Genomic DNA, 25366 nt, shown 5'->3' with positions numbered 1-25366 from the left:
GGCTGGTGTCAAGCTACGAACATGGTTTTTCCCTGACTTGCCCTGGTTTCATGATCGTCTTCATACGTTTTTATATCAAATTGAGTAAAGCTTTTGGTGTGCTCCTGAGCTTGGTTTTTATGTTATAAATGGCTGTGCTGGGTGTGTACACAGTTAAGGGGTGTCACATGTTTTCAGTGGATTTAGTCATGCTTGTACCTGCTAAAGACGCAGAAGTTAAGTTACTGCACAGTGCAGAGCCCATGTGTAGCTTGCTTTTTCACGCCAGGCTCACTGCAGGGGGGTATTACGACAAATCTAATGTATCAGGAATCAGGTGGGCTTTGTAGTGTGAGGGATGTCCATTGAGAGGTCCAGCAAGGTGCTGTTTGAGCAGGAGAGATTCAGATGTATTTAGACATGGAGGAAGGTGTGAAGACCGTTGTAGACAGTGGGATTATGTTTTAAGTTGAATTCATGTAGATGAAATGGGATCACAACCAAAAAGTTGACGGAAAATTTGCTTGCGTGATACTTAATTCATAATTTAAATGTATCGAATTACATATAGCTTGTCCAAACCCTATAGTATCGACATGTGCATCATGAAATTCTTTATTAAAATCAGCTGTATGATTGTTTTAGCATAATTGCTAAATTGGAGTTACCAAATTGCCTGTAGCTGTGCACGTGTGAGTGATCTTTGTGTGAGTGTGCCCTGCTGTGGGTTGGCACCCCATCCTGGGTTGTTTCCTGCCTTGCGCCCATAGCTTCTGGGATAGGCTCCGAACCTCCGTAACCCTGAATAGGACAAGTGGGTACAGAAGATGGATGGATGGTTAGTTATTTGCAAAATTTATTACTTCTGTGAACTTTCCATATTGGTTTTAATTGCATCTGTTAACCAGGTTTTGAACAGTTTTGTCTTTAGTGTGCTGTGTATTTGTTAAACAGCATAAAATTAATGGTTATTCCATTTGGCTGTGATTTGGAATCTCTGGGATTCACTTCCAGTGCCAGGGTGGTCTGTCCCTAGCAGCATGTCTGGCTTTCATGCTGCACTGCGTGTAGGGATACCAAATCCGTGGCCCTCGAAAGAGAACCGCGTGTTCCGGAAAGGCAGCAGGCAGTGAAAATCCTCTGTGTTAATAACTGGAATGCAGGTAGCGCAGCAGTATGAAGACGCACTGGAACGGTCACTGCCACTGCGCTGCCTTCCGTCCAGCAAGGTGCCAGCCTGGGTTTCTCCAGCCATAAATACGTTTGATAATTTGTGAACCTGCAAAAACATGAGCTGTGTGTGTCTCTTGGGAGAGAGGCCATTGCTTAGCAACCGAGATTCTGTTTAAATTTGGTCTTTAAGAAATTTCTGTAAAAAACCGTACAGCTTAGGAATTTCGGCTTTGGTTACAGGCGAGTACCTACCCAGCTAGTTTGAATGAAAGTGTGTTGCTCGCGCAGCCGAATGCGCCTAACGGAATGCAAGAGATGCAACGCTTTGCATATGCGAAGCACACATGCAGAGGCTAACTCCAGCTTCCCAGCCGCCTGACCCTGTAACTCTACTGGTGAGGTTCGTTAACCCAAAGAAGCACTTTGCATGTTAAACCTCAAGCTTTCTGTTTACATTCAGAGTTTTGACTGAGATTTGACTGGCATGGGGGGTGGTTGGAGGGAAAAAATGCGGTCAAACCTGAAAGCAAATTCTTTGGGATGCTGATGACTGTAAGACCGGCCTCTTTCCTCCTCTAATCGCTTGGCTGTCTGTCATGTGAGTCCTCCCATGCCTGAGCTCCGCTTTATTTATTCTTTGGGACTGGGGGGAACGTGATGTAAATGTACTCTCGCAGTCAGAGGAGTGCGTCTGTCTTTGGGAGGTGGCTCTGTACCACGTGTGGGGCAGGGTTTAGCTGCTGTACTTCTTGGCATGTGGGGTGACCCTGTTCCGTGAGACCTGCCTTCCCCTCTGCTTTAGCCTCCCCTGCTTGTTGTTGTCAGCGCTGTGGTCGGAAGGAACAGGCTGTGACAGTTTTCTTGCAGAACCTGTTTCGTCCAGCCAGGCACCATGGGGGGGTGAGAGGGCATGTTGAGCGCCGAGATGCCTGCCGGCGGGAAGGGCACACCTGGGGGGGGGCTTTCTCGGGGACCAGTGACGGGGACCAGTGACGAGGACCGCGTCCATTCCGATGGCGAGAGCCGACAGCTGAGAGCATGGATTGGCTGTTGGGCCGCGGCGCTCGGAGAGAGGCATCGCGAGGCCCGTGGGGTAAACGGACCTCTGTGTCAGTTGCAAATGCAAGACTCCCTGAGCCGGTGGCAAGGCTCGTCTTGCCCTGTCATGTCGGGTGGCAGATTCTGTGCTCACGGGGCCCTTTTTGGGAAGCGAGCATGCGTCTTCCTCTAGAGGAAACTGAAAGTGTTTGTAGCCCCATGCTGTGTTTCTTAATAGGGCGGTTCTGTTCTTATGCAGCCACCTGTAGAGTGGACTGAAAAACCTTAACCTTTTACTACCATATTACCCAGTGAAGAAGGGCCTTGCATATTTGTTGTTTACTATGCATACAGAAACTTCTAGAGGAAGTTGCTTGTGAATTTGAGGTTCATTGAGAAGTTGCTGTACTCTTAACTGCCGTGAGTAGCTTTCAAGAATCTGTTTGGTGAACATTGGCCTTCGTCGGCTGCTGTGTCTTCTGGTATCGGATGCTGTCAGGTGTCATGTTGTAAATAACTGGAGTCGTGACATTCAGATGGGTTACCGCGGAGCTGCAGGAAGCCACGGAATGCCGTAAAACAGGTCGGAAATTGCGAGTCTGCAACTGGTATCCCTCATTCAGCCAATGCACAAACTAAAAAGCTCTACCTGGAAGCTTTTCTCGGCGCTGAAATGGGTGGATGTTCCGCGCTGGGCTTTGGACAGGAAGCTGTCCAGTGCTGGTCCACGCTGAAGAAGGCTGGCCGCTTAGACATCGCAGTCGCTGAGGAGGCTTTTCATAACTGAAGCAAACCGATACCCGTTCGGCACCACGATGACCTAGTCTACATCTGTTCGATAATTATTTTTATCGTTTACACTCTGTTCCAGCTAAGAATGTAAAGACAACGGATTCGTATTTACTAGGAGGCAGGAAGAGGGTTTGGAAATACTGCTATGGTTTGTTTCTAAGCTCCGCCTCCGGAGGGCGTGGTCAGCCTCATGCTGGGGTTGTGGCCTCCCTGTGTCCTCTGATTTGGGGGTGACTCTATGAATAGACGTGAGAGAAGAAGGGCCCACGTCAGCAGCAGAGGAAGTGTGTCACTTCTTGATTGAATTTGTGTGCTCTGCTGTACCTGGGGAGTGTGGGAGGCTGGGAGTGTGGCGCAGTGCTGCAAGAGGCCATTTCCAGCAAGAAGCCTTTTAAAGAAATGTCTGGGAGTGCTGCTCCACATCTCTCTTCCTTGCCTTGCTGTCCCCCCCCCCCCCAACCGGTACGACCTGGGAAATGACCCCCCTGAGGCCTTGCTGCATTTAGAGCACTTAGGTCCCCCGGACCCAAGCCGAGCTCGGAGAGAGTCTTCCCAGCAGCCTCTCTGAGCCCGGAGATAGATCACCCAGCATGCACCTGGGCCGTTGTTCCAGCAAAGGGGGGAGGGTCTTGTAAGTACGATGGGTGATGTGGGAAGATCCGCTTTTCCCGGCACGGCTCGGGATGTGGGAGCCGCATGCACAGCCTCTCTTCTTGCCTGCGTTCCGTTTCCGCCCTTTTATGCAAAGCAGGTCACGGTTTATTTTCTCTCATGGCTGAGATGGGCCTTTTCCCCATGCAGTGCAAGTCGGGTCATCTGCTCAAGGTCATGACATCCGCCTTTTTTTGGTCCAACTTCCACTGTACTTTTCGAGAGGCAGTTTGAGGGGGTGTGCGGAGGGCGTTTTCCTCTGCTTGGATGTGGACCTATTAAACAGGGCAGGGGGGTGTTATCAGGATTAATGCCGGTGTTTATGGCACCGTGGTGTGGCTGTTTATCCTTGTTTGTGTCCTTATGGTTTTTTTTTGGGGGGGGGGAGTTTACTAATGCAAAATGAAAAGTATATGGAAAGTTATAGTATTGGTTCTTTTAATGGGACATTTAAAATCTTCCGTGTTTTTATTTTCTTTTTATGAAGGAGTTCAAAGCTAGTTTTATGGGTAATGAAAATGTGTACAGAGAACAGGCCTAATTTCTTTGTTAAATTCCAAATTAGCATGGCGTGATGACCTTTAAAGAATCAGTCGCAGTACCAAGCTTATGAAGTCGTCCTGTATTTGAAAAACTTGTCATTCTGAAATCAAGTCTCAGGCTATGAACTGGCATGGATGACCCCAAAAGACCCCTGTGCAGTTAGCCTAATAGAACATGTTGAATGGGGTCAAATTCCCATGTATGCTAGTGTACTATAAAGATGTACTATTGTCATGAAAAGTATAGAAAGGACATATTGCAGGGTGTTAATGTCTGTCGAATTAGGTTTGCGATCGGAAAGTCATGTGGTGTTCAGTAAACGTTAGCCGGAATTACCAGTTGCACCACATCGGCCTCAGTCAAACAAGCTGGCGAAAGTCGTGTTGTTTCATGTTTTTGGGGATATTGAATATCTTCGCTCCACAAAACCCATTATCCTTTGTAGAAATGCCACTTCAGTTAATGGCACGCAAATATTAAAATATTAGACAGTCTGAGACTAGTTTGCCGATTTACTCGGTCCAGGTATTTGGGAAGGTTAAATTTAGAAAGTTTCTTTTCGTTGTAGCTACATACTGCAAAAGTGTGATTACATGCTTATTTCTATCAGTTTAAGGGCAATCCTTACCATCGGTCTTCAGTCAGTGTGTGGCACCGGGACAGATTTGAGTGCTTTCTTTGTGATTAACGAGCTGTTGGCCCTGCTGTTCTGTTGTAACTGTAAAGGAGTTTGTGTATGACATGGCGTGACACGTAATTATTGTGGAGGCCAGAGGAGCCCGCGGTGTGGAAGGTCCTGACGGTGGGTAAACTCACTGCTGCTCTGTCCGCTGTAATTGCTGACACATCCGCCGTTTCTGTATTTAGTTCTAGCAGAACGAGGGGGGAGAAGTGAAAACTCCTGCAAACTCCACTAAGGCAGGACCTCCTTGATTGGCAGAACCAGTATCTGGATGAGGGAAACTTTGGTTGTTTCTGGCATTATATTGTTAATGAGACTATCATGACAAAAAAAATCAATGTCTTTCAAAATGCAGTTAAACCAGTATGCAGCATGAGCCCTGGTTGTGAATGGATTGAATGTATTTTTATTCTTTATTTCCACCCCCCCCCCCTCCCCCCCCCGTTTGACAGCCTGGTCTGTATTACAACCCTTAAATCCCCCTAAGGGCAGGATGGTATCCTTTAATAGTAAGGTGTCCCTTTCCAGAGCCTTTGAACAGTGGTCTTGGGGGGATGCGCATGACTACCTGGGCCCCCGGTCAGGATTCCACTTCGTCTTAGGGGCTCGGACCGGACCGCAGGGCGGTTCATACATAATTCGGTTATGCCAGATGTTGTGCTGTGGCCTGGCATGTATGTGATTAAAGTGGACTGCAGTGCTGCGCCCCCCCCCCCCCACGTCGTTTTGATCATTTCTCCATAAGAGTCTCTGACATGGGGTGGGTCTGTCCCTCTCAGGGCATTGTGGGTAATCTGGGGGAGGAGTTGGGAGGCCTCTGCCTTGAGGCAACCGTTGTCTCTCTGAAACAATCAGCTGTTTATGAGGCTTGTCTTCTGATGGCTTCTCGGCCCTAAATATAACTCCAAAATATAGTAAAATGTGAAACTGCTGCAGTTTTCAGCTCACAGGATTGCGTGCGGCCTGTCCTGCTCGTACCAGCTGTCCTGTTTGTCTTTCCTCGTTTTTTAGTCTGGTCACAGCAGAGTGCTTCAGCCATACCCTTCAGCAGCGTGTATATCCTGGACTGCCTGATTAACCAGGGCAGACTGGCAGAAAGTGACGTGTGTAATGCGATGCAGCATGACACTCCTCCTCTGTAAGGAGGAAGCCCTGTTTGGCAGGAGGCGGGTTGCTGAAGCTTCGCAGGGTGTCTCATTGTAAATATTGACTTTAAAGATTTGCTCCGAAATTTGCTGAGACCCCAAAGCTTTTATCCCTGGCCTGGTTAGTAGAGCGAGTGTGCCGTCATTTGTCATGCGTTTCTGAGTACCATACATGGCGGGGTGTCCCAAAACATCGCGATCTGCTTGCTGACAATGCACGGAATAAGTGGCATCTTCGGAAAGCCCACGTCCTGTTCGCAAAAATCACGAACGAATCCAGGTCTCTGCTCTTCCTCACTTCGGCACTTGAGAGTGTGGCTTTTCCTGTGCTGTCATGGCTGGGGACCGGGCGCGCGTGAGCTCTCTGTGGGAGTGGCCACATTCCAACGGAATCTTAGGCTCTAAATCATTGCTCATATAGGCGGTGCCCCGAATGTGTAGTGGGTGGCTGATGTTTCTGATGAGCCCGGTCCCGTCTCTTCTCTGGCTTGTTTCTGGTTCCGTGAGTAACAGCTAAAACAGGATTGTAATTAAACTTCGGATCAGTTTTCTTAGGCTTCACACTTCATGACTTTTTAAGTTGTCAGATCACTGTTCTGTTCACACTAAATGACTTTTTGGGTTGTAATCGGAAGTCTTGAAGTCATTGTGGTTTATGCACTGATCAGTGAAAAGGGGCGGGGGTGTGTCTCACTACAAGATTCCAACAGGAGAAATGCCTGATGAGTCCGTCTGGTCTCCAAACTTCATTTTGTCACAAGATCACATACAAGGAGTGACATGAGAAATAACAATTCTCCGATTAGTGTTTTAACAATCAAAAGATGTGTGTGTGTGTGTGTGTATGTATGTATATATATATATATATTTAAAAATATAATTATGTATATATAATATGTCTTCCTGAGCACCTTTTCAGATTCCTCCCTCAGGTTTCATCTCACCCTGTCTGTTGTGCTCTCATTGACTGTAGCTCGTCCCTGCACTCGTTTCAAGACGCCCTCATTGGCTGTAGCCCGTCCCTGCACTCGTTTCAAGACGCCCTCATTGGTTGTAGCTCGTCCCTGCACTCGTTGCCAGACGCCCTCATTGGCTGTAGCTCGTCCCTGCACTCGTTACCAGACGTCCTCATTGGCTGTAGCTCGTCCCCGCACTCGTTGCCAGACGCCCTCATTGGCTGTAGCTCGTCCCTGCACTCGTTACCAGACGTCCTCATTGGCTGTAGCTCGTCCCTGCACTCGTTACCAGACGTCCTCATTGGCTGTAGCTCGTCCCTGCACTCGTTGCCAGACACCCTCATTGGCTGTATCTCGTCCCCGCACTCGTTGCCAGACGCCCTCATTGGCTGTAGCTCGTCCCCGCACTCGTTGCCAGACGCCCTCATTGGCTGTAGCTCGTCCCTGCATTCGTTGCCAGACGCCCTCATTGGCTGTAGCTCGTCCCTGCACTCGTTGCCAGACGCCCTCATTGGCTGTAGCTCGTCCCCGCACTCGTTACCAGACGCCCTCATTGGCTGTAGCTCGTCCCGGCACTCGTTACCAGACGTCCTCATTGGCTGTAGCTCGTCCCTGCACTCGTTGCCAGACGCCCTCATTGGCTGTATCTCGTCCCCGCACTCGTTGCCAGACGCCCTCATTGGCTGTAGCTCTTCCCTGCGCTCGTTGCCAGACGCCCTCATTGGCTGTAGCTCTTCCCTGCGCTCGTTGCCAGACGCCCTCATTGGCTGTAGCTCTTCCCTGCGCTCGTTGCCAGACGCCCTCATTGGCTGTAGCTCTTCCCTGCGCTCGTTGCCAGACGCCCTCATTGGCTGTAGCTCTTCCCTGCGCTCGTTGCCAGACGCCCTCATTGGCTGTAGCTCTTCCCTGCGCTCGTTGCCAGACGCCCTCATTGGCTGTAGCTCTTCCCTGCGCTCGTTGCCAGACGCCCTCATTGGCTGTAGCTTTTCCTTGCGCTCGTTGCCAGACGCCCTCATTGGCTGTAGCTCGTCCCTGCGCTCGTTGCCAGACGCCCTCATTGGCTGTAGCTTTTCCTTGCGCTCGTTGCCAGACGCCCTCATTGGCTGTAGCTCATCCCTGCGCTCGTTGCCAGACGCCCTCATTGGCTGTAGCTCTTCCCTGCGCTCGTTGCCAGACGCCCTCATTGGCTGTAGCTCGTCCCTGCACTCGTTGCCAGACGCCCTCATTGGCTGTAGCTTTTCCTTGCGCTCGTTGCCAGTCGCAACACTTTTCTACAGGATTTGGAGTCACCAACATATCGCCTGCTAGATATTTGACAGGTGTCGCGTCTTTAAACAGTTCACACAAAGTGATCAGGAGCCAATTTGCCAGCACCGATCAGACACTGATTTGCCTCTGACTTGGGGGTTTTGTTTGCAATCTTCAAAGATGTCAGTGAGCAGAAAATCAGGGTAGAACTTTTTTAAATTGTGTAGTGTAAACTTGGCATTAGAGGCTTGTACACGGTCACACTACTACAGTACCACTGTCACGTACCATTCTGCTGGTCTGCGGAACCTAGTGATTGTGTCCCTCTTTACTATACAGGTGACCTCTGTGCATAGAGCTCTGTCTTTTACTGATCGATTAGCAGATACTGTTTCGTAAACTGGCATGTCAGATGAATGTGACCTATCACTCTGCATCTCTTCAATTATAACTGGTGTAAATTTGGGTAATGGCCCCGATGTTTAATATAAAATATAGTGATCACACAGTAAAATGCTGCTTTGTGGTATCATTTGCTGAATATTGTCTCTTGATGATGGAACTGTCCAAAGGTTTTGATTGGGATTACTGGCACCGCATAGTCACCCATGGAACTGTGGGAAATGGAGTTGAAATGCACACGTGTGGCCTTTTGATTGCAGTTATGGTGTTGATGTGCGCATCCATCAGGGTGTGCGGTATTGGTTTTGGTAATTGATCCTAATTCCGCCCTCCCTGTAATCCCATTAGGAGGAGCAGGACACTAGCATCAGTGGCACCCATGATGTCATCGTTGCAGATGAGCTTGGGTCTTCTTTCTTGTGAGGAACGTCATAGTTTAGTAGGAGGGTAGGTTTTTGTTTTTTTGGTGGTTGGTCAGATTCCCGAAATCACTGAACAGGTTTACCTTTGTAGAGAGCCTGGGTGCGTAACCTGACTGTCATGTGCTGCACTACGTAACTCAGCTGACATTTTGTATAGATATCTAGTAGAATGCAGCATGTCTTGTAGACCACGACCAGAAGCTGACCATCCGCTCCGGCACAACCAAGGTGGTGAGATTTAAGAGCATTACCTCAAAGACGACTTGAGGTTGGTAAGTGGAGAGTAATGTGTGGTGGGTTACTGGTGATGGAGGCAGCAGCGGGGGGGGGCGAGCAGACATGATCTATGTATTATTTACGAGCACTCAGCTCCACATTCAGCCTCATGCCCCCCCCCCCCATGTAAACGCATGAAGGACGGTTACTGGGGAGAATTGATGGTAGAAGGGCGTGAAACAGGCTTTCAGGGGGCAGTGGCATCGCGTTTATCCTCCTGCTGCGTGGGGCGGGGCAGGGTGGGGCTGCCCAGGGTGGGGCTGCCCAGGGTGGGGCGGGGCAGGGTGGGGCTGCCCTGGGTGAAGGTCCCTACATCCCTGCAGTGATGGGGGTGGTGGTGAGATTGAGACCCGGTCTCTTCAGGGGAAGATCTGATCTCCTTACTTAATTTGTGCCTTTGGGAGTTAGGGGAGCTGAGAGGGGGCACAAATTAATAATTAAGCTTCCATCAAAACCAGGACATCATGTTTTATCTATGACACGGTGTGCGACATTCAGGCTCCCACCCGGCTGCCCTGTGACTCTGGGTGGGGGCCTCTTTCTGCCCATCAGTGGAAAAGGTGCTTCAGTTGTAGATAGATTGTATTTCTCAATCTGCTTTCACTCCCATATTGCATTATTGAACTTCATCAGAAGGCCTTGGAAATGTAACTCAAATCCGATTGGCCACTGAGGATATTATGAGGACATCACTGTTTAATTCTGGTTGGTTGCTACTGGCAGATAAGCCAGTGACCATCATTAACCAGCTCTGATTAACCCTAGATTAAACTACAGTGGTCATTATTTTTCATTAGTGTAGTTTTCAATTGAATTGTTACATTATTTAATTCAAAATGAGTTATAGATGAAACACATTGTAAATGCAATGCCATAATTTTTGTATCAATTTTGCCCTTATTTTAATTCCTAAATGTTCTGTTAAATTACATATTAACACTATTCATCTAATTTTTACACTCACCAGCAGAGGGAGTGGAGTTGATTCAGGGTTCTTTGTTTCCCATTTCTTGAGTTAGACACAGACTCTTATTTTTGCCCTCACACTAGCTAAAAATACCAGTCTCACCTTGTGTAACGTTTTGTGTGGCCAGCTGGTGTCTGTGGAGTGGACTGGCCGTGGGAGGTACCCCTTCGGATGCCTGGTTATCCGGCAGTGTCACCGTGCTTTTGTGGAGTCTGCATCGTAGCCCCGCCCTGAAGGGTGTGGTGGCCTGCAGTCTTTGCTCGCCTGTCGAGTAATTAGTCCTCTGCTTGTTCCCTCTCATTAGGGTAATCTGCCGCTGTCTTGAGACAATTAGCTCCAGCCATCTTCCTTGGTGACGCTTAAACATGCCCCTTCCTTACCTTAGATACTTCCGTCCCTCACTCCAAAAAACGGATCGCTGTCCTCAGCGTCATTCCCCGCTTGAGCACCTGTGTCTTCCAGCCTTTTGTAGGCGTGGTGATCTACCAGACTTTATGGTTGTCATCACAAGGCCAGGGTTTTGGTTGACAAGGCGCTAAATTCGCTGCGTTAAATAGCTGCTGATGTGCTCAGTGGCTGTTATTTTAGTGTTTATCTTTTCACAAGCTCTTCTCCCACCATGCATAAGTGGTTTTCAGGAAACCCCCGAGCGTGTATTCGCCAAGTTCGTATGACGTTTTGAAATGTTGAGCTTAAAATAAAATCTTATCTTCTGATAATTGCTTTGTCTCCTTGTGGTCCAGTCTAAATTAGCATTAATTTGCCCTTCTCGTGTTGTGAAGGAACAGATGTAAAACCGTACGCTATTAATGCATCCAATTCTTCCCCGATTTAATTTTTGCGAATGCATGGTACACATTCCATCTGCTGTGAAATGTTTCCGATGCACGATACTTCTGCTTTAAAGTGTTATCGACCAGGTGAGGCCTCTTCCACTGCAGTGCCTCTGACCTCTAATTATTGCTACCATTCTTCATCCTCTGTAGATAGTTCTAGAACAATTAGCCTTATTAGGCTACGGTGTTGCTGGGCTGTCTTTCCCATTCAGGCAGCGTGGTCCCCCCCCCCCCGTTTTGACGACAGTTTAGCCCTACTTCAGCTGTGACAGCGGGGGCTGGTTACACCATCAGAGTGGCATCCTGTGACACGTTCGCTAGACGGTGCCCTTTTGTGCTCTTTCTGAATGCGTCTCGAACCACGAGGGATGCTTTCTCGCTCAGAACTACAGGTGAATCGCCGGCACCTTTAGACAAGAATAAGGCTCCAGCACCCTCTGATTTTGGTCCCTGAATCTTAGGTGTTACTTAAAGTGATGGCCTTTCAGATGATCTGCTAGATTGAACGGTGTATGTAGTAATGATTCCCTCCTCCCTCAAATTAGCTTGACTATCTGGAACATTCTGGTAAAGTTGCTGAGAATTGGAGGCAGCTTCCATAGGATGGGGCTGATCTGGGAGCTGGAGGATCGTCAGAAATTAGCTGCTTTTGCTATTAAAGGTGATGTTTGTTGCGTTCTGTATGAGGGATGTGTGTGTGATTGGAACCAAGAACGAAAAGCTTTCATTGATATTGACGTGTGTGTTTGAATAAAGCTTCATTTCACTTGTTTTTGCACGTCTCATTGGCTGGTGCTTCAGATAACAGCTGATAGGGCATGCCGTCAAACGCTCCCCCCCCCCCCCCCCCCCCACGCCTTGTAAGCCGTCCCCTGCACTAAAAATAGTCCACATATAAAGTAGACTGCACATGAGCACTTTGTATCACTGTGCTGCCTGGTGTATGAACACCTCCCTCTCTCTCTCTCTCTCTCTCTTTCTCTCTCTCTCGGGTATCTATGATTGAAAATTTCTCGATACAAATCCCCCTTACCAAACTCTAGACGTCTTCCCTTCGTCAGATGCCCCCACCCCTCCGAGGAATGCACGTTTGCCTGATTAAATGGATTATTCATACATCTGCCAGCTTGCTTCTCTGCAGATGCAGTAACTGAACAGCATTGCATATACCAGGGAGGCCGATCTATCTGATTGGTTCACCCAAGTACTGCAGAATTTAGCCAGGTGATTATAGCCATATCTAGGTCATGTATGTTACTAGGAGACTGCTAACTAGTTTTGACACCCAGACTCTTCTCAATGTGGATTGCTGGAGGAGGTGGAGGAGATTTAACTACATTACTATGAAAAGATTAAGGGGTGGGCTTTGGTCCCATTGGTTAAATACCAACGCAGTGTGCCCTACCCAGCCAATCACAGAGAGCCAGCCATAAAGCGCTCATTAGGTACTCCACTGGGTGAGGTGTTTGTTCAAAAGGTCCCAAGCCAACGAAGACACAAGAACGGTTAAGAGAGGGACAGAAAAGTAAGGTAAGCTGTCAGTAGGCTTCACCGAGGACGTGTTCTCTCAGATCCAAATTGATTCATCTTGTATAATCAGCATGTCATGAGTTTTGGTATTTGGACAGGGCTGAGGACGAAGTGAGTAACAGATGTTTCTTCAGGAACCTTCAGAAAACTAGATTTAATGGCGATGTTTGGGGGGGGGGGGTGCATATCATGAGATTCCAGCCTTACGGACAAGTGACACATCTCACCAAGGTCCGTTTCACGTGCGGCTTGTGAATGGCCAGAGCATTCCTCCTAGAAGACACATCACTCCTTTCTTTGAGCATTATCTACCCAAGATGATGGAGCAGTCGTTTATGGTTCTTAGTCACATGCCTTGCTTTCGTCACTGTGCTTCCAGTCGTGGAGGCCAGTGTCCCTGCGTCCCAGGCTGTTCCACTCAGTCCCCATGCCTCTTCCCACTGTTAGTGCGCTCTTGAGGAATCTGTGTGGATAGTGCGATCAGCACTCTGGGGGTCTCCAGTGCCACAGGCAGGAAGTATTACTGAACAGAGGAGCTTTAAAAACAAACGACAGTTTTAAAGACTAGGAAACACCTTCACCTGGCTTTGTGTGGAGAAAGAGATGATCAGGGTAACGTTTCTGTAGTTAATGGTGAATTCTTGGCTAAAAACGGAGACCCTGGTTAAGCCTTATTGATAATCGGAGGGGTGTTTTTCTTTTCTCCATCCCTGTCCCCTGAGTGAAAGTTTGGGGGGTGGCGTGGGTTTTCCCTGGTGGATTGGGGTCAGCAGGATAGCCACTGCTTGTAGGATCATCAGCAGGTTTTGTCTTAACCGGATTTGGCCGGAGAAGCTGAATCAACTGTGTCCTGGGATTATGCAGGGTGACATTGGCAAGATTCACACTAGGGCTAACCAACCCCCCTACCCGCCCCCCTCCCCTCGGGCCAAACCCCTCAGCCTAGCCTACGATAACACACCCTAATTCACCAGTTGGCTTTCGGCACTGTGCAGTGTTGAAGATTCTTGGTGTCGCATCCCTTGGAAAAAGAGCTGACATTCTGGTTGGGGGGCTCTGATACAAGTAGTCTTAAGCACAAGGCTAGAAGCAGAATCCTGTTGCTAGGCAACCGCTTCTGACTGGAAAAGACGTTACTTGGGCTCCTGGAGCGACTGGGCCGCTGGTAAGCCTGCAGAGATTCCGGGCTGGCGCTCAGGATGCAGCCATGTTCCCACGCCCGCTTGCATGCCGTCTTGCATGTAGGTGTCCCTGCAGAGCCGTCACGGTGGCCCCTGTGTCCATGGCCCTGCTGTAACAGTGCAGGGCTGGTTATCAGAGCATCGCCTGTCCGTGTCGTGCCAGATGACTGTAAGACGACCGCGCTTGCTGACCATCTCCTCCCTCCTCCCCCAGATCAGCAAGCGTCCCGGCAGCCGGAGCGAAGCACACCGTCTAGAAGAGGAAAATGAGTGAACTGGACCAGCTACGCCAGGAGGCTGAGCAGCTCAAGAACCAGATCCGAGTGAGTGGGGGGGGGCACGCCCGTGTCTGTGCCATGCCAGCTTGCCCCTTACTCCCCCATCTCCCTCATGCCACGCCCCCATCTCCCTCATGCCACGACCCTGTCTCTGCACAGCCACTCTGTGGCTCTTCTCCTGCCTTGATGTCACCAGTTGACCCGAAATGGCCCCGGTTCTGTCTTCCACACATTCTTGCAGTCCCCCATATGGTCATCAAAACTCCTCCTGCTCTCCCTGATTAGCTAAACACTACACAGCTTCCCCAGTTAGTAATTCCAACTCTGCATGTGCGTTTGGGAGAATATCTTTAATTTTGAATGTATGCAGATGGCTGTAAATCACATGACCATTTCTGGGCCGTTAGTGTGCCCATGTGGGTCTGGGAATTTTATGTCCATGTTAATAGTCCTGATAATGGGTATTTCTCAATACCAAGAATGCAAAGATCGTACTTGTGGTCTTGACAAGAGCGGTCTTGTTATTTTGCCTGCTAAGAACAAACTTGAGGCGCAGTGAATCATGGGATGGGTATCGTTTGGCGATAATGCAACCATGTATGGTCAAGTATGCATACTGAGAAACACCCAATGTGTCCTTTGAGGCCTTCTGCTCTGGGATCTTATGGGTAGACAGACATTGTGAAAGAAAACCAAAAGTACCTGGAGCTGAGGACACTGGCCTCTGCCTTCAGGCTGGAAAAACGACCCCGATGGGGCTAATGAGCTCCGTCGGTCCAGCGCCAATCCAGCCGACGGTCCCTTTCCCAGAACCGCTTAGGGTGCATGCCGAAGGGGGTTCTGTGCCACGTGTTCATTGGTCACGTGCAGTGACTTCATCGGAATGCTTGTTTAAGCCACACCCAGTACAAAGGAAAACTAGCAATAAACAAACAGCAGTGGTGCAATAGTGCAGTGTAACACTGCATGTGCAGTGGATCTGCGAGTTATGTTGCTGCAGTCTGCTTTTAGCTAGCAGACACACTTTGTGGAGGACACTTCTTGGATCTGGTAGTCAGCGTTCTGTAGCTGCAAAGCCTCCTACCAGGATCCAGGATTGGGAACAGCTTGTGGTCAGAGTGGTTTGGATCCACTGCTACGCCCAGCTGCATGAATGGCGCATTTTTGGATCATAGCGGAGGACCCAGAGAGAGCTCAGCAACGGCGAGAGCATGGGGCCGTCAGCAGAGCGGACGGCACTGCCCTACCCACAGTGCAGGCAGGAAGCAGCGGAACGAGAAGCAGGGACTGCAGGAAGAGATGCAGCTTCTCACCCATGATATGAAGGAGTGATGCTTAAAAAGTGATCCCTTTTCAAACACTGTGTTTTGCAGCCAATTTCTCCTAGTATGGGGGTGGGGGTTCTCTCTCCAGTTACTATTCCAAAGCCTTGCTGATTTATGAGGGGCGTGACCCCGGCCGCCAGTTCCGGGGTGGTTCGCCACTGCAGAGGTGGATGTGTCTCCTATGTGCGGCAGGCCAGGAATGGCGCATTGGGCTTTGCCGGAGAAGCCGCCGGAGTTTGTATCGCTGCACACTTGCCTGGGAGGGGCCGAGCTTTCACCTTTTTTCTTTTCTCTTCTTGCAGGATGCCAGGAAAGCTTGTGCAGATGCTACCTTGTCTCAGGTAAAAACCTGTTATGTTTTTTTTTGCTGACTGTTGGCTTAAGGTCTGCCCACTGCCATAAAGGAAGTGGTGTTTTTTCCACCGGGTGATGACAGTTCAGCCCAAGGCTTGTATCACCAGCCTTGTGGATGCTTCTGTCTGGGAGTGAGTTTGGGTTCCCGGCACATGCCCAACCTGTGCCTTTGATGCGAGCGCCACCGCGAACGTTCCAGTTACCCTGGCTACTCCAGCCCATGACGACTAGCCGCTCTGACCGAACATCACCTGCTGGTCTTCCCTCAGATCACGGCAAACATCGACCCCGTCGGGCGGATCCAGATGCGCACCAGACGAACGCTGAGGGGACATCTGGCCAAAATCTACGCCATGCACTGGGGCACTGATTCTAGGTACTGCTGCATTGGTGCGCCGCCATTCGTGTCACTGCATCAGTACGGGCGTCCGTACACGGGGGCAGCGGGGTTTAGCGGTGATCAGATCCATGGCTGCAAACACCTCCTACCTTTGAGCGTGAGTTGTTAACAGTAGCAGTTATGATAGTAGTGATAAGTTAGAGGTAAAACCAATAAATGACTGTTAATGAATTATGGGTGAAATGTCCAAGATGGGGGCGACAATGGCATAGTGGTTAATAATACGGAAGTGTCTCTTCCATATGGTACTCTGTCGTGGGAGATTGTCATACAAAATTCATCTATAATGTCTGCTGTTTAATCAGGCAGCTGTGGAACGTAATAATACCGGCTGAGCATTGTTGATGCTCCTGTGGTCGTCCTGCATGTTCTTTTGCCCAGGTGTGGCCTGGCAAGGCCCTTGAAGCCCCCACAGGGATCTTACCCCCAGACCCCCCCCCAAATCCCATCACCTGCACTTCTGCTCATTAATTATCCAAGTGCAGTACTTCATCGATCCTTCTGGGGGAGGCCAACTGCCGCATCACGTTTGCAGTTCAATGACAAATAACAGCCCCCGCCCCAAATCGCTCAGGGACACACTCCCACAGGGTTCTGTCCCAGGAGCCGATCGCCTGTCCCTCCGCCGGCTGCCAGCGTACTACACTGGCTATTTCCAGAACGGATAATAAAAAAAAACGATAAAACATAAGCTTCCTATTTGCGGGCACAGCCTGCCCGGCCGGCTATTTTTAGTGTCCGATCGCTGATGCGGCCACCGGGGGGGGCCCCTCGCCGAGTCCTCCCTGTAATGCTGCCTCTACATCTCCCGCTGCAGGTGGGCTTAAAAGGATGAGGATCCCCATGCCCCCTCGTCCCAGTGGTCCTCCCACATGCCCGTTTTTTAGGCATAAAGGGGGCCTGCTGCCCATCGCCAGGCCTCCCTAAACAGGCATAAAGGGGGCCTGCTGTCCTTAGGGAGGCCTGGCGATAGGCAGCAGGGCCACTTTATGCCCGGTTAGGGAGGCCTGGCGATGGGCAGCGGACCCCCTTTATGCCCGGTTAGGGAGGCCTGGTGATGGGCAGCGGACCCCCTTTATGCCCGGTTAGGGAGGCCTGCCGATGGACAGCGGGCCCCCTTTATGCCCGGTTAGGGAGGCCTGGCGATGGACAGCGGGCCCCCTTTATGCCCGGTTAGGGAGGCCTGGCGATGGACAGCGGGCCCCCTTTATGCCCGGTTAGGGAGGCCTGGCGATGGACAGCGGGCCCCCTTTATGCCCGGTTAGGGAGGCCTGGCGATGGACAGCGGGCCCCCTTTATGCCCGGTTAGGGAGGCCTGCCGATGGACAGCGGGCCCCCTATATGCCCGGTTAGGGAGGCCTGCCGATGGACAGCGGGCCCCCCTATATGCCCGGTTAGGGAGGCCTGCCGATGGACAGCGGGCCCCGTTTATGCCCGGTTAGGGAGGCCTCCCTAAGGACAGCGGGCCCCCTTTATGCCCGGTTAGGGAGGCCTCCCTAAGGACAGCGGGCCCCCTTTATGCCCGGTTAGGGAGGCCTGGTGATGGGCAGCGGGCCCCCTTTATGCCCGGTTAGGGAGGCCTGGCGATGGACAGCGGGCCCCCTTTATGCCCGGTTAGGGAGGCCTGGCGATGGACAGCGGGCCCCCTTTATGCCCGGTTAGGGAGGCCTGGCGATGGACAGCGGGCCCCCTTTATGCCCGGTTAGGGAGGCCTGGCGATGGACAGCGGGCCCCCTTTATGCCCGGTTTATGCCATGTAAGTGTCTGTACAGTTTTTGGAGGCTTTCCTTGTTATTGAGTCTAAATTTAAAATATAAGTAGATTTTTTGTCATGGGGGGGATTTAAAAGAAATGAAAATAAAACGTGAACAACGCTGAACTGTTCTTGAAAGTCGTCAGTCGCGGAGTTCTCCGGAACAGCGCCCCCTTCAGGCGGCTCGAAGGCAGCTGTGTAAGACCCCCGGTCTGTTAATCTCATGTGTGCTTGGCCAGGATGTCTGGGCAGAGCCAGCATGCTAATGCTGCCCTGGTGCATTCTGGGCGTGTAAGCTGGCGTGGGGCACCTGTGCCTAACACCTAATTCCTAAGAGGAATTCGTAAGCGGGCCATGCCTGTCCTGCGTGCGTCGACCACTGGGATTCATTCTATGGGGAGTGATTTCTAGCCATCATGCCCTCTGCTGGTGGGGGCTGTGCAGTCCAGCTGCCTCCAGAAGGATGCGTGGGTTTCTCACACTGCTGTCCCTCTCCCCCCAGACTCCTAGTCAGTGCTTCCCAGGATGGTAAACTGATCATCTGGGACAGCTACACTACAAACAAGGTAAGACTGTCCGCTCGCTGCACCAGCTCTTGCCTTCTTCAGTCCTCACTCTGCGTTTGCTCACACGTCCAGCAGACTGGCTTTCTCACTGTCTTATTGGCTAATAAATTCCATCTGGGGCCCCTCCCCCTCAATGCCCTGTCTAGCTTGGGGGGTGTGGCCACAAGTAAGCCCCACCTTCACTGTGTCTGTAGCAGCTAGCCCCCTCCGCAAAGGGCTCCACATATTAGCAAGAGGCTCAAACCCAGGTCCATCACCATTGAAGTGTACACAGTGGTGCAGCCGTGGTTTACCGGCAGAGTGTCTCCCCAGGTGCACGCCATCCCACTGCGTTCCTCCTGGGTCATGACCTGCGCGTACGCCCCCTCCGGGAACTACGTGGCATGTGGTGGTCTGGACAACATCTGCTCCATCTACAACCTGAAGACTCGCGAGGGCAATGTCCGCGTGAGCCGCGAACTGGCCGGACACACAGGTAGGGGTTGCCCTGCTCCCCCCCTCCTCCACACGTCAGTTTTACTGGACTTGCTTTACAGCATCTTGTTCAAAGTCATTTTCACAGCATTTTAGCAAGTTTACTGAGTGTTTCTTGGAACTGGTGATACCAGTGCACAACCCTGTCTCTTGGTTATAAAAGCTGGTCTTATTCCTTGTGCCTCTAGCTGCCTTGGCTATTGAAGCACTGCTCTACCTTTGAGGAGTGAGTCGTGTGGAGGCTTGGAGAGACCAGCAGCCGCTCTGAAGCCAGGAGCCTCCCTCTTGAGTTTCCCCCGTGTCAGAAGTGACCGCGTTTCGATTTTAAGGAGCTTTAATGGGCCTCTTGGGCTGAGTTTGTGGTCTGGCTGCTCCTAGTCAGATCAAGCAAAGAGATTTTAAGTCGGGTCAGCTTACTGAAAAAGCAGCAAGCGAAACTGTCAGAAAGCGTGGGGAGTTTGCGTCTTGCGGGCGGGTCCGCCAGCCCTCACCCCAAAGGGGGCACCTTTCTCAGCGTCTCCTCCAGGTTGGGTGTCAGTCAGGACAGCCGTGACCGTGCTGGACAGCTGATCTCCCCCTGATGAGTGGGAGAACCCCAGCTGAACCCTGGGAGCGCGTCCCAAGCGAGCGTGACCGTGTTCTGTGGGGGATGCTGTGTTAATAAGCACATCAGCATCACGTCAGCATGACCTGCTCACACTCGGCCCGTTGCAGCATTCCATTGCCACAGAATACTTGCTGTTCAATGTTTGGGGTATATTCTAGATGTCCTGTTGACTGTCAGTTATGAAATCAGCCCTCTCCCCAGAGCAGTGCAGTTCTGTGCTGTGGCACTGCTACTGCGCTCGTCTCGTAGCCGCTGAGGGACACCGCGGGGCCCCCGGCACGGCCACCGTCACGCCGCGCCCTGAATCGCGGCCTTGTTCCCGTGGGGGCCTGCCGGCCGCCTCTGCCGCGAGCCTCTGCAGTCGGGCCCAGCACCAAGGCTTCCTTGGGTGTCATATGAGGTGGCTGGTGCTCCTTTTTTAAACTAACTTTATTATTTTAGGCAGCCTTGCGTAATTTGGTACTTGTTTTGGAGATTTGGCCTCGCTGCCGACTGGATAATAAGGCTGATATAATACACAGCCGAGCAGATGCTGCTATTCAGAGGGTCTTAACGTCTCTGTAAATTTCGTGTAATTTGCATTTAGCCGCTTAGCCCGTGCTGTACTGCAAGGGGGCGCCAGGGGTCTCGCGGTGAAGCTGTCGGCTGCTCTTACTGGCCTTTATGCCACGGCAGCCCAGCGATATTTTTTTTTTCCCCCGAGGGCCGAATTCCATCAGCAACACGAAGCCAAGGTCTGCTGCATCCAAAAAGTTTTTTTTAAAAAAAAAGATCAAATTTGTTGATCAGGGGACAATAAATTTTGCCAGCTGGGGATACAGGTGCGAACCACAGTCCGCCAGTTAGTGACCACTGCCTTATGCTAATATTAGCACTGAACATCTGGGTGAGGCCATATCAGCTGCACAGGGCTACAGCAGTGGGACCAGTTCCAGGACTTAAACCAGTAAACCTTTTGAGTTCTGTTTGTTTCCTCAATCCCTGCCAGGTGGTCGGGCCCTTCGGGTTTCCTGTACGGCCTCCTGACTTTATTCGGTCGGGGCGCTTATTCAGGATCACTGTTTCTGCGGCCAGATGTTTAATTGCAGAAAATGACAGAGTGCTTCCACTCCTGTGTGTTTCACTGGAGACCCCTTCCCTGGCAGGGTCTCCTCAAACCTTGGTTTTTCTGTGACGCTTTGAGTAGCATTTGACTTTGAAAAATAAATAGTTGTATAAAAGGATAAATAAAAGTCCCTAAATAAAAGCTTTTAGCTTCATTTAACATTTTTGAAGACTCTTACTTGCTTATTTCAATGTCCCTGTATTGCAGAGCTACCAGCATGTGATTTTGGGGACATTTTCACAACCTTGACCTTTGCTCCTTTCCCCACAGGTTACCTGTCCTGCTGTCGTTTCCTGGATGACAGCCAGATTGTCACCAGCTCTGGCGACACCACCTGGTGAGTGAGGGAACTTTACTACTGATCTTGCAGGCATGAGCACATGTGCCATTCCAGGCCTGAACTTCATGTCAGCCAGCAGTGCTTCTCGAGTGTCGCCTTGTACATACACACTGGGACAGGCCCGCACACTCATCCTACCCCTAACCCTAACCCTTGTACATACACACTGGGACAGGCCCACACACTCATCCTACCCCTAACCCTTGTACATACACACTGGGACAGACCGACACACTCATCCTAACCCTAACCCTTGTACATACACACTGGGACAGGCCCGCACACTCATCCTACCCCTAACCCTTGTACATACACACTGGGACAGGCCCGCACACTCATCCTACCCCTAACCCTTGTACATACACACTGGGACAGGCCCGCACACTCATCCTACCCCTAACCCTTGTACATACACACTGGGACAGGCCCACACACTCATCCTACCCCTAACCCTAACCCTTGTACATACACACTGGGACAGGCCCACACACTCATCCTACCCCTAACCCTTGTACATACACACTGGGACAGACCGACACACTCATCCTAACCCTAACCCTTGTACATACACACTGGGACAGGCCCACACACTCATCCTACCCCTAACCCTTGTACATACACACTGGGACAGGCCCGCACACTCATCCTACCCCTAACCCTTGTACATACACACTGGGACAGGCCCACACACTCATCCTACCCCTAACCCTTGTACATACACACTGGGACAGGCCCACACACTCATCCTACCCCTACCCCTAACCCTTGTACATACACACTGGGACAGGCCCGCACACTCATCCCACCCCTAACCCTACCCCTAACCCTTGTACATACACACTGGGACAGGCTCGCACATTCATCCCACCCCTAACCCTACCCCTAACCCTAACCCTTGTACATACACACTGGGACAGGCCCGCACACTCATCCCACCCCTAACCCTACCCCTAACCCTAACCCTTGTACATACACACTGGGACAGGCCCGCACACTCATCCTACCCCTACCCCTTGTACATACACACTGGGACAGGCCCGCATACTCATCCCACCCCTAACCCTTGTACATACACACTGGGACAGGCCCACACACTCATCCCACCCCTAACCCTAACCCTTGTACATACACACTGGGACAGGCCCGCACATTCATCCCACCCCTAACCCTAACCCTTGTACATACACACTGGGACAGGCCCACACACTCATCCTACCCCTAACCCTAACCCTAACCCTTGTACATACACACTGGGACAGGCCCACACACTCATCCTACCCCTAACCCTTGTACATACACACTGGGACAGGCCCACACACTCATCCTACCCCTAACCCTACCCTTAACCCTAACCCTTGTACATACACACTGGGACAGGCCCACACACTCATCCTACCCCTACCCCTAACCCTTGTACATACACACTGGGACAGGCCCGCACACTCATCCCACCCCTAACCCTAACCCTAACCCTTGTACATACACACTGGGACAGGCCCACACACTCATCCTACCCCTAACCCTAACCCTAACCCTTGTACATACACACTGGGACAGGCCCGCACATTCATCCCACCCCTAACCCTAACCCTTGTACATACACACTGGGACAGGCCCACACACTCATCCTACCCCTAACCCTAACCCTTGTACATACACACTGGGACAGGCCCGCACATTCATCCCACCCCTAACCCTAACCCTTGTACATACACACTGGGACAGGCCCGCACATTCATCCCACCCCTAACCCTAACCCTTGTACATACACACTGGGACAGGCCCGCACACTCATCCTACCCCTAACCCTAACCCTTGTACATACACACTGGGACAGGCCCGCACACTCATCCCACCCCTACCCCTAACCCTACCTACCCTGATTCCACCCCGACTAGGTGTTTCCTGTAGCTGACATTTCTCATGGCTCACTTAACCCACTTGTCCTACACTGTACAGGTGTAACGTCATTCGTATCATGCAGCATTCGTTTTACAAAAAGGGGATCTTAGGGGCAGGTGCGGCCCTTTCGGAGTGGGACGGGGGCAGTATGTGGCTCAGCAGCACGGATTGCTGTACCAGAGACCGGAATGTCGCTGATTCACATCCCGCGGCCAGCAGAGTGATCTCACCGTTGGGCCCGTGCGCGTGGCGTGTAACCCGAGTAGCACCAGGGACTGTCCCGCTTTCCGAATTATACGCCGCTTTAGATAAAGGCATCTGCTAAATGGCTAACATAAGCATGTTCGGTTCTTGCCCCCCCCCCCCCCCCCCCCCGCACTGACGCCTCACGCCTCTGTCCGCAGCGCCCTGTGGGACATCGAGACTGGGCAACAAACGACCACCTTCGCTGGCCACACCGGTGACGTCATGAGCCTCTCTCTGGCGCCCGACTCCCGGCTATTCGTGTCCGGCGCCTGCGACGCCTCCGCCAAGCTGTGGGACGTGCGGGAAGGCATGTGCCGGCAGACCTTCACCGGCCACGAGTCCGACATCAACGCCATCTGCGTACGTCTCTCCTTGTCCTCTTCTGCCCTCCATTCCCGTTGGTTCCCTGCCGTGTGCAGAGACAGACGTGGCGTGTTGGGATTCCTGAGATCCGGCATTTTCTGGCTTGTTTGTCTTGACATTTACGGCAGTACAGCAGTATAAGGTATACAGGTATCTAACTCTTGGTACTGGAAATGTCCTGTACAGGTACTGCAGATCAGCCTGTGAATTTGTCAGATATATAACGTATGGAAGGCGACTGAAAATTCGTAGTACTTGATTGATGTTGGGGTAATTTTACGTGATGGCAGTTGTATATTCAATATATCAACCCGCTGCCTTACCTGATGTATCACCTCAGTATTATATACGATATACCATGATGAATGGCCTCACTCTGTGTGTGTGCTGTTAATTAGCAGTAATTCAGCGGTGCTGATCGTGTGATTTAGAGCATTGGGGCGTGGCTCCAGGCAGCCCGGCTCTGCATGTTTTAACGTTCAGCCACTGGCACAGTAGTGTGGGCGTGTCCAGTGGGCGTGTCCAGGGGACAGGAGAGGTAACGGGAGCCTTAACCACCTAGAAGCCTTGAGCTAATCCCACCTGCACTACCACTGCAGTTCTTCCCCAACGGCAACGCCTTCGCCACGGGTTCAGACGACGCCACCTGCAGGCTCTTCGATCTCCGCGCCGACCAGGAGCTGATGGTGTACTCGCACGACAACATCATCTGTGGCATCACCTCTGTGGCGTTCTCCAAGAGCGGCCGGCTGCTGCTGGCCGGATACGACGACTTCAACTGCAACGTGTGGGACAGCCTGAAGGCTGACCGTGCAGGTGAGTCCTCTCCTCCTTGCCGAGAGGCATCAGGTACGCTGGCTACCAGCCTCTTGGAACTAAAGATTCCCAAGGTGTGCGGATGATGTTCGGGTTTGGTACAGTGAGCAACGAACTCTTTTTTTGGCACTGCTCCTCCAGCCTTCAGAAATACGACAATGATTTAGGATGACCTGACACAACCTGCTGTGCACACTCTGGTTGTTATTGTGACGTGTAACCTCCTCGAAGCACCATCGTCATTAACGTTCTCTGATGTTCTCCATGTCCTGCATAAAGTGAAATGGCCCTTTTCATGATGCCTGTCGACACACCTGGATTTTCCTACCAATTCACAGGGACAACGGTGTCCCTCATTCGTGCCTCAGCGTTTCTGACTAATAGTAACCTTGTTTAAGAGATGCCAATCAGGCTATGTTGCACCAGCAGACCAGGGAGATGGTGCCATTAACTACCTGGATTTTAGCCTAAATCAGTGTTTCCCAACCCAGTCTTTGGGGATCCACAGACTGCCCACGTTTTTGCTCCCTCTCAGCTCCCGGTAGGAGCAAAAATGTGGATTGTCTGGAGGCCCCCGAGGACCGGATTGGGAATCACTGGCCTAAATGATGGTAGAGGCTGTATCCCGCTCTTGGTCTGACTGGTGCCGTGTTCTTAGGTGTCCTGGCTGGCCATGACAACCGCGTCAGCTGCTTGGGCGTCACCGACGATGGCATGGCAGTGGCCACCGGGTCCTGGGACAGCTTCCTCAAGATCTGGAACTAAAGCTTGCAGGTGTGTTTCACCCTCGGCATCCCGCATGAAGTCTTTCTCTGTCTGCTGAATTTCCAGGCTCTCGATGTGATGCTTCAACATTAACTACACACCAGACATGAAACGAGTGTAACCTTCCATGCAGCATGAGGCAGATTTACCTTTCAATTGGCTGCCATTAATTAATAATTATTGCCTGTGGGATGTATACCAGCACCCAAGAAAACAAGAAGCCTTGCATATAAATAGGCAAAATAGAAAGC

The 25366-nt window shown here is 51.2% G+C and overlaps 1 protein-coding gene across 3 annotated transcripts in view; it reads left to right on the top strand.

The window, feature by feature from the left end:
• Positions 1–25366, top strand: part of gnb1a (guanine nucleotide binding protein (G protein), beta polypeptide 1a) — a 34811-nt gene that overhangs the window by 6897 nt on the left and 2548 nt on the right. For all 3 annotated transcript variants that reach the window (XM_023793518.2, XM_023793519.2, XM_023793521.2), the window contains exons 2-10: positions 14036–14144; positions 15727–15765; positions 16048–16154; positions 18434–18497; positions 18810–18972; positions 20954–21020; positions 23330–23531; positions 24134–24350; positions 25009–25124. In XM_023793518.2, coding sequence (XP_023649286.1) covers positions 14088–14144; positions 15727–15765; positions 16048–16154; positions 18434–18497; positions 18810–18972; positions 20954–21020; positions 23330–23531; positions 24134–24350; positions 25009–25115 — 1023 coding nt within the window. In that variant the 5' untranslated portion in view covers positions 14036–14087 and the 3' untranslated portion in view covers positions 25116–25124. The remainder of the gene's footprint in view (positions 1–14035; positions 14145–15726; positions 15766–16047; positions 16155–18433; positions 18498–18809; positions 18973–20953; positions 21021–23329; positions 23532–24133; positions 24351–25008; positions 25125–25366) is intronic.

Source organism: Paramormyrops kingsleyae, chromosome 6 (assembly GCF_048594095.1).
Source record: "Paramormyrops kingsleyae isolate MSU_618 chromosome 6, PKINGS_0.4, whole genome shotgun sequence".
In the NCBI taxonomy this organism is placed as follows: domain Eukaryota; kingdom Metazoa; phylum Chordata; class Actinopteri; order Osteoglossiformes; family Mormyridae; genus Paramormyrops; species Paramormyrops kingsleyae.
This window is presented reverse-complemented; position numbering and strand designations above follow the sequence as displayed.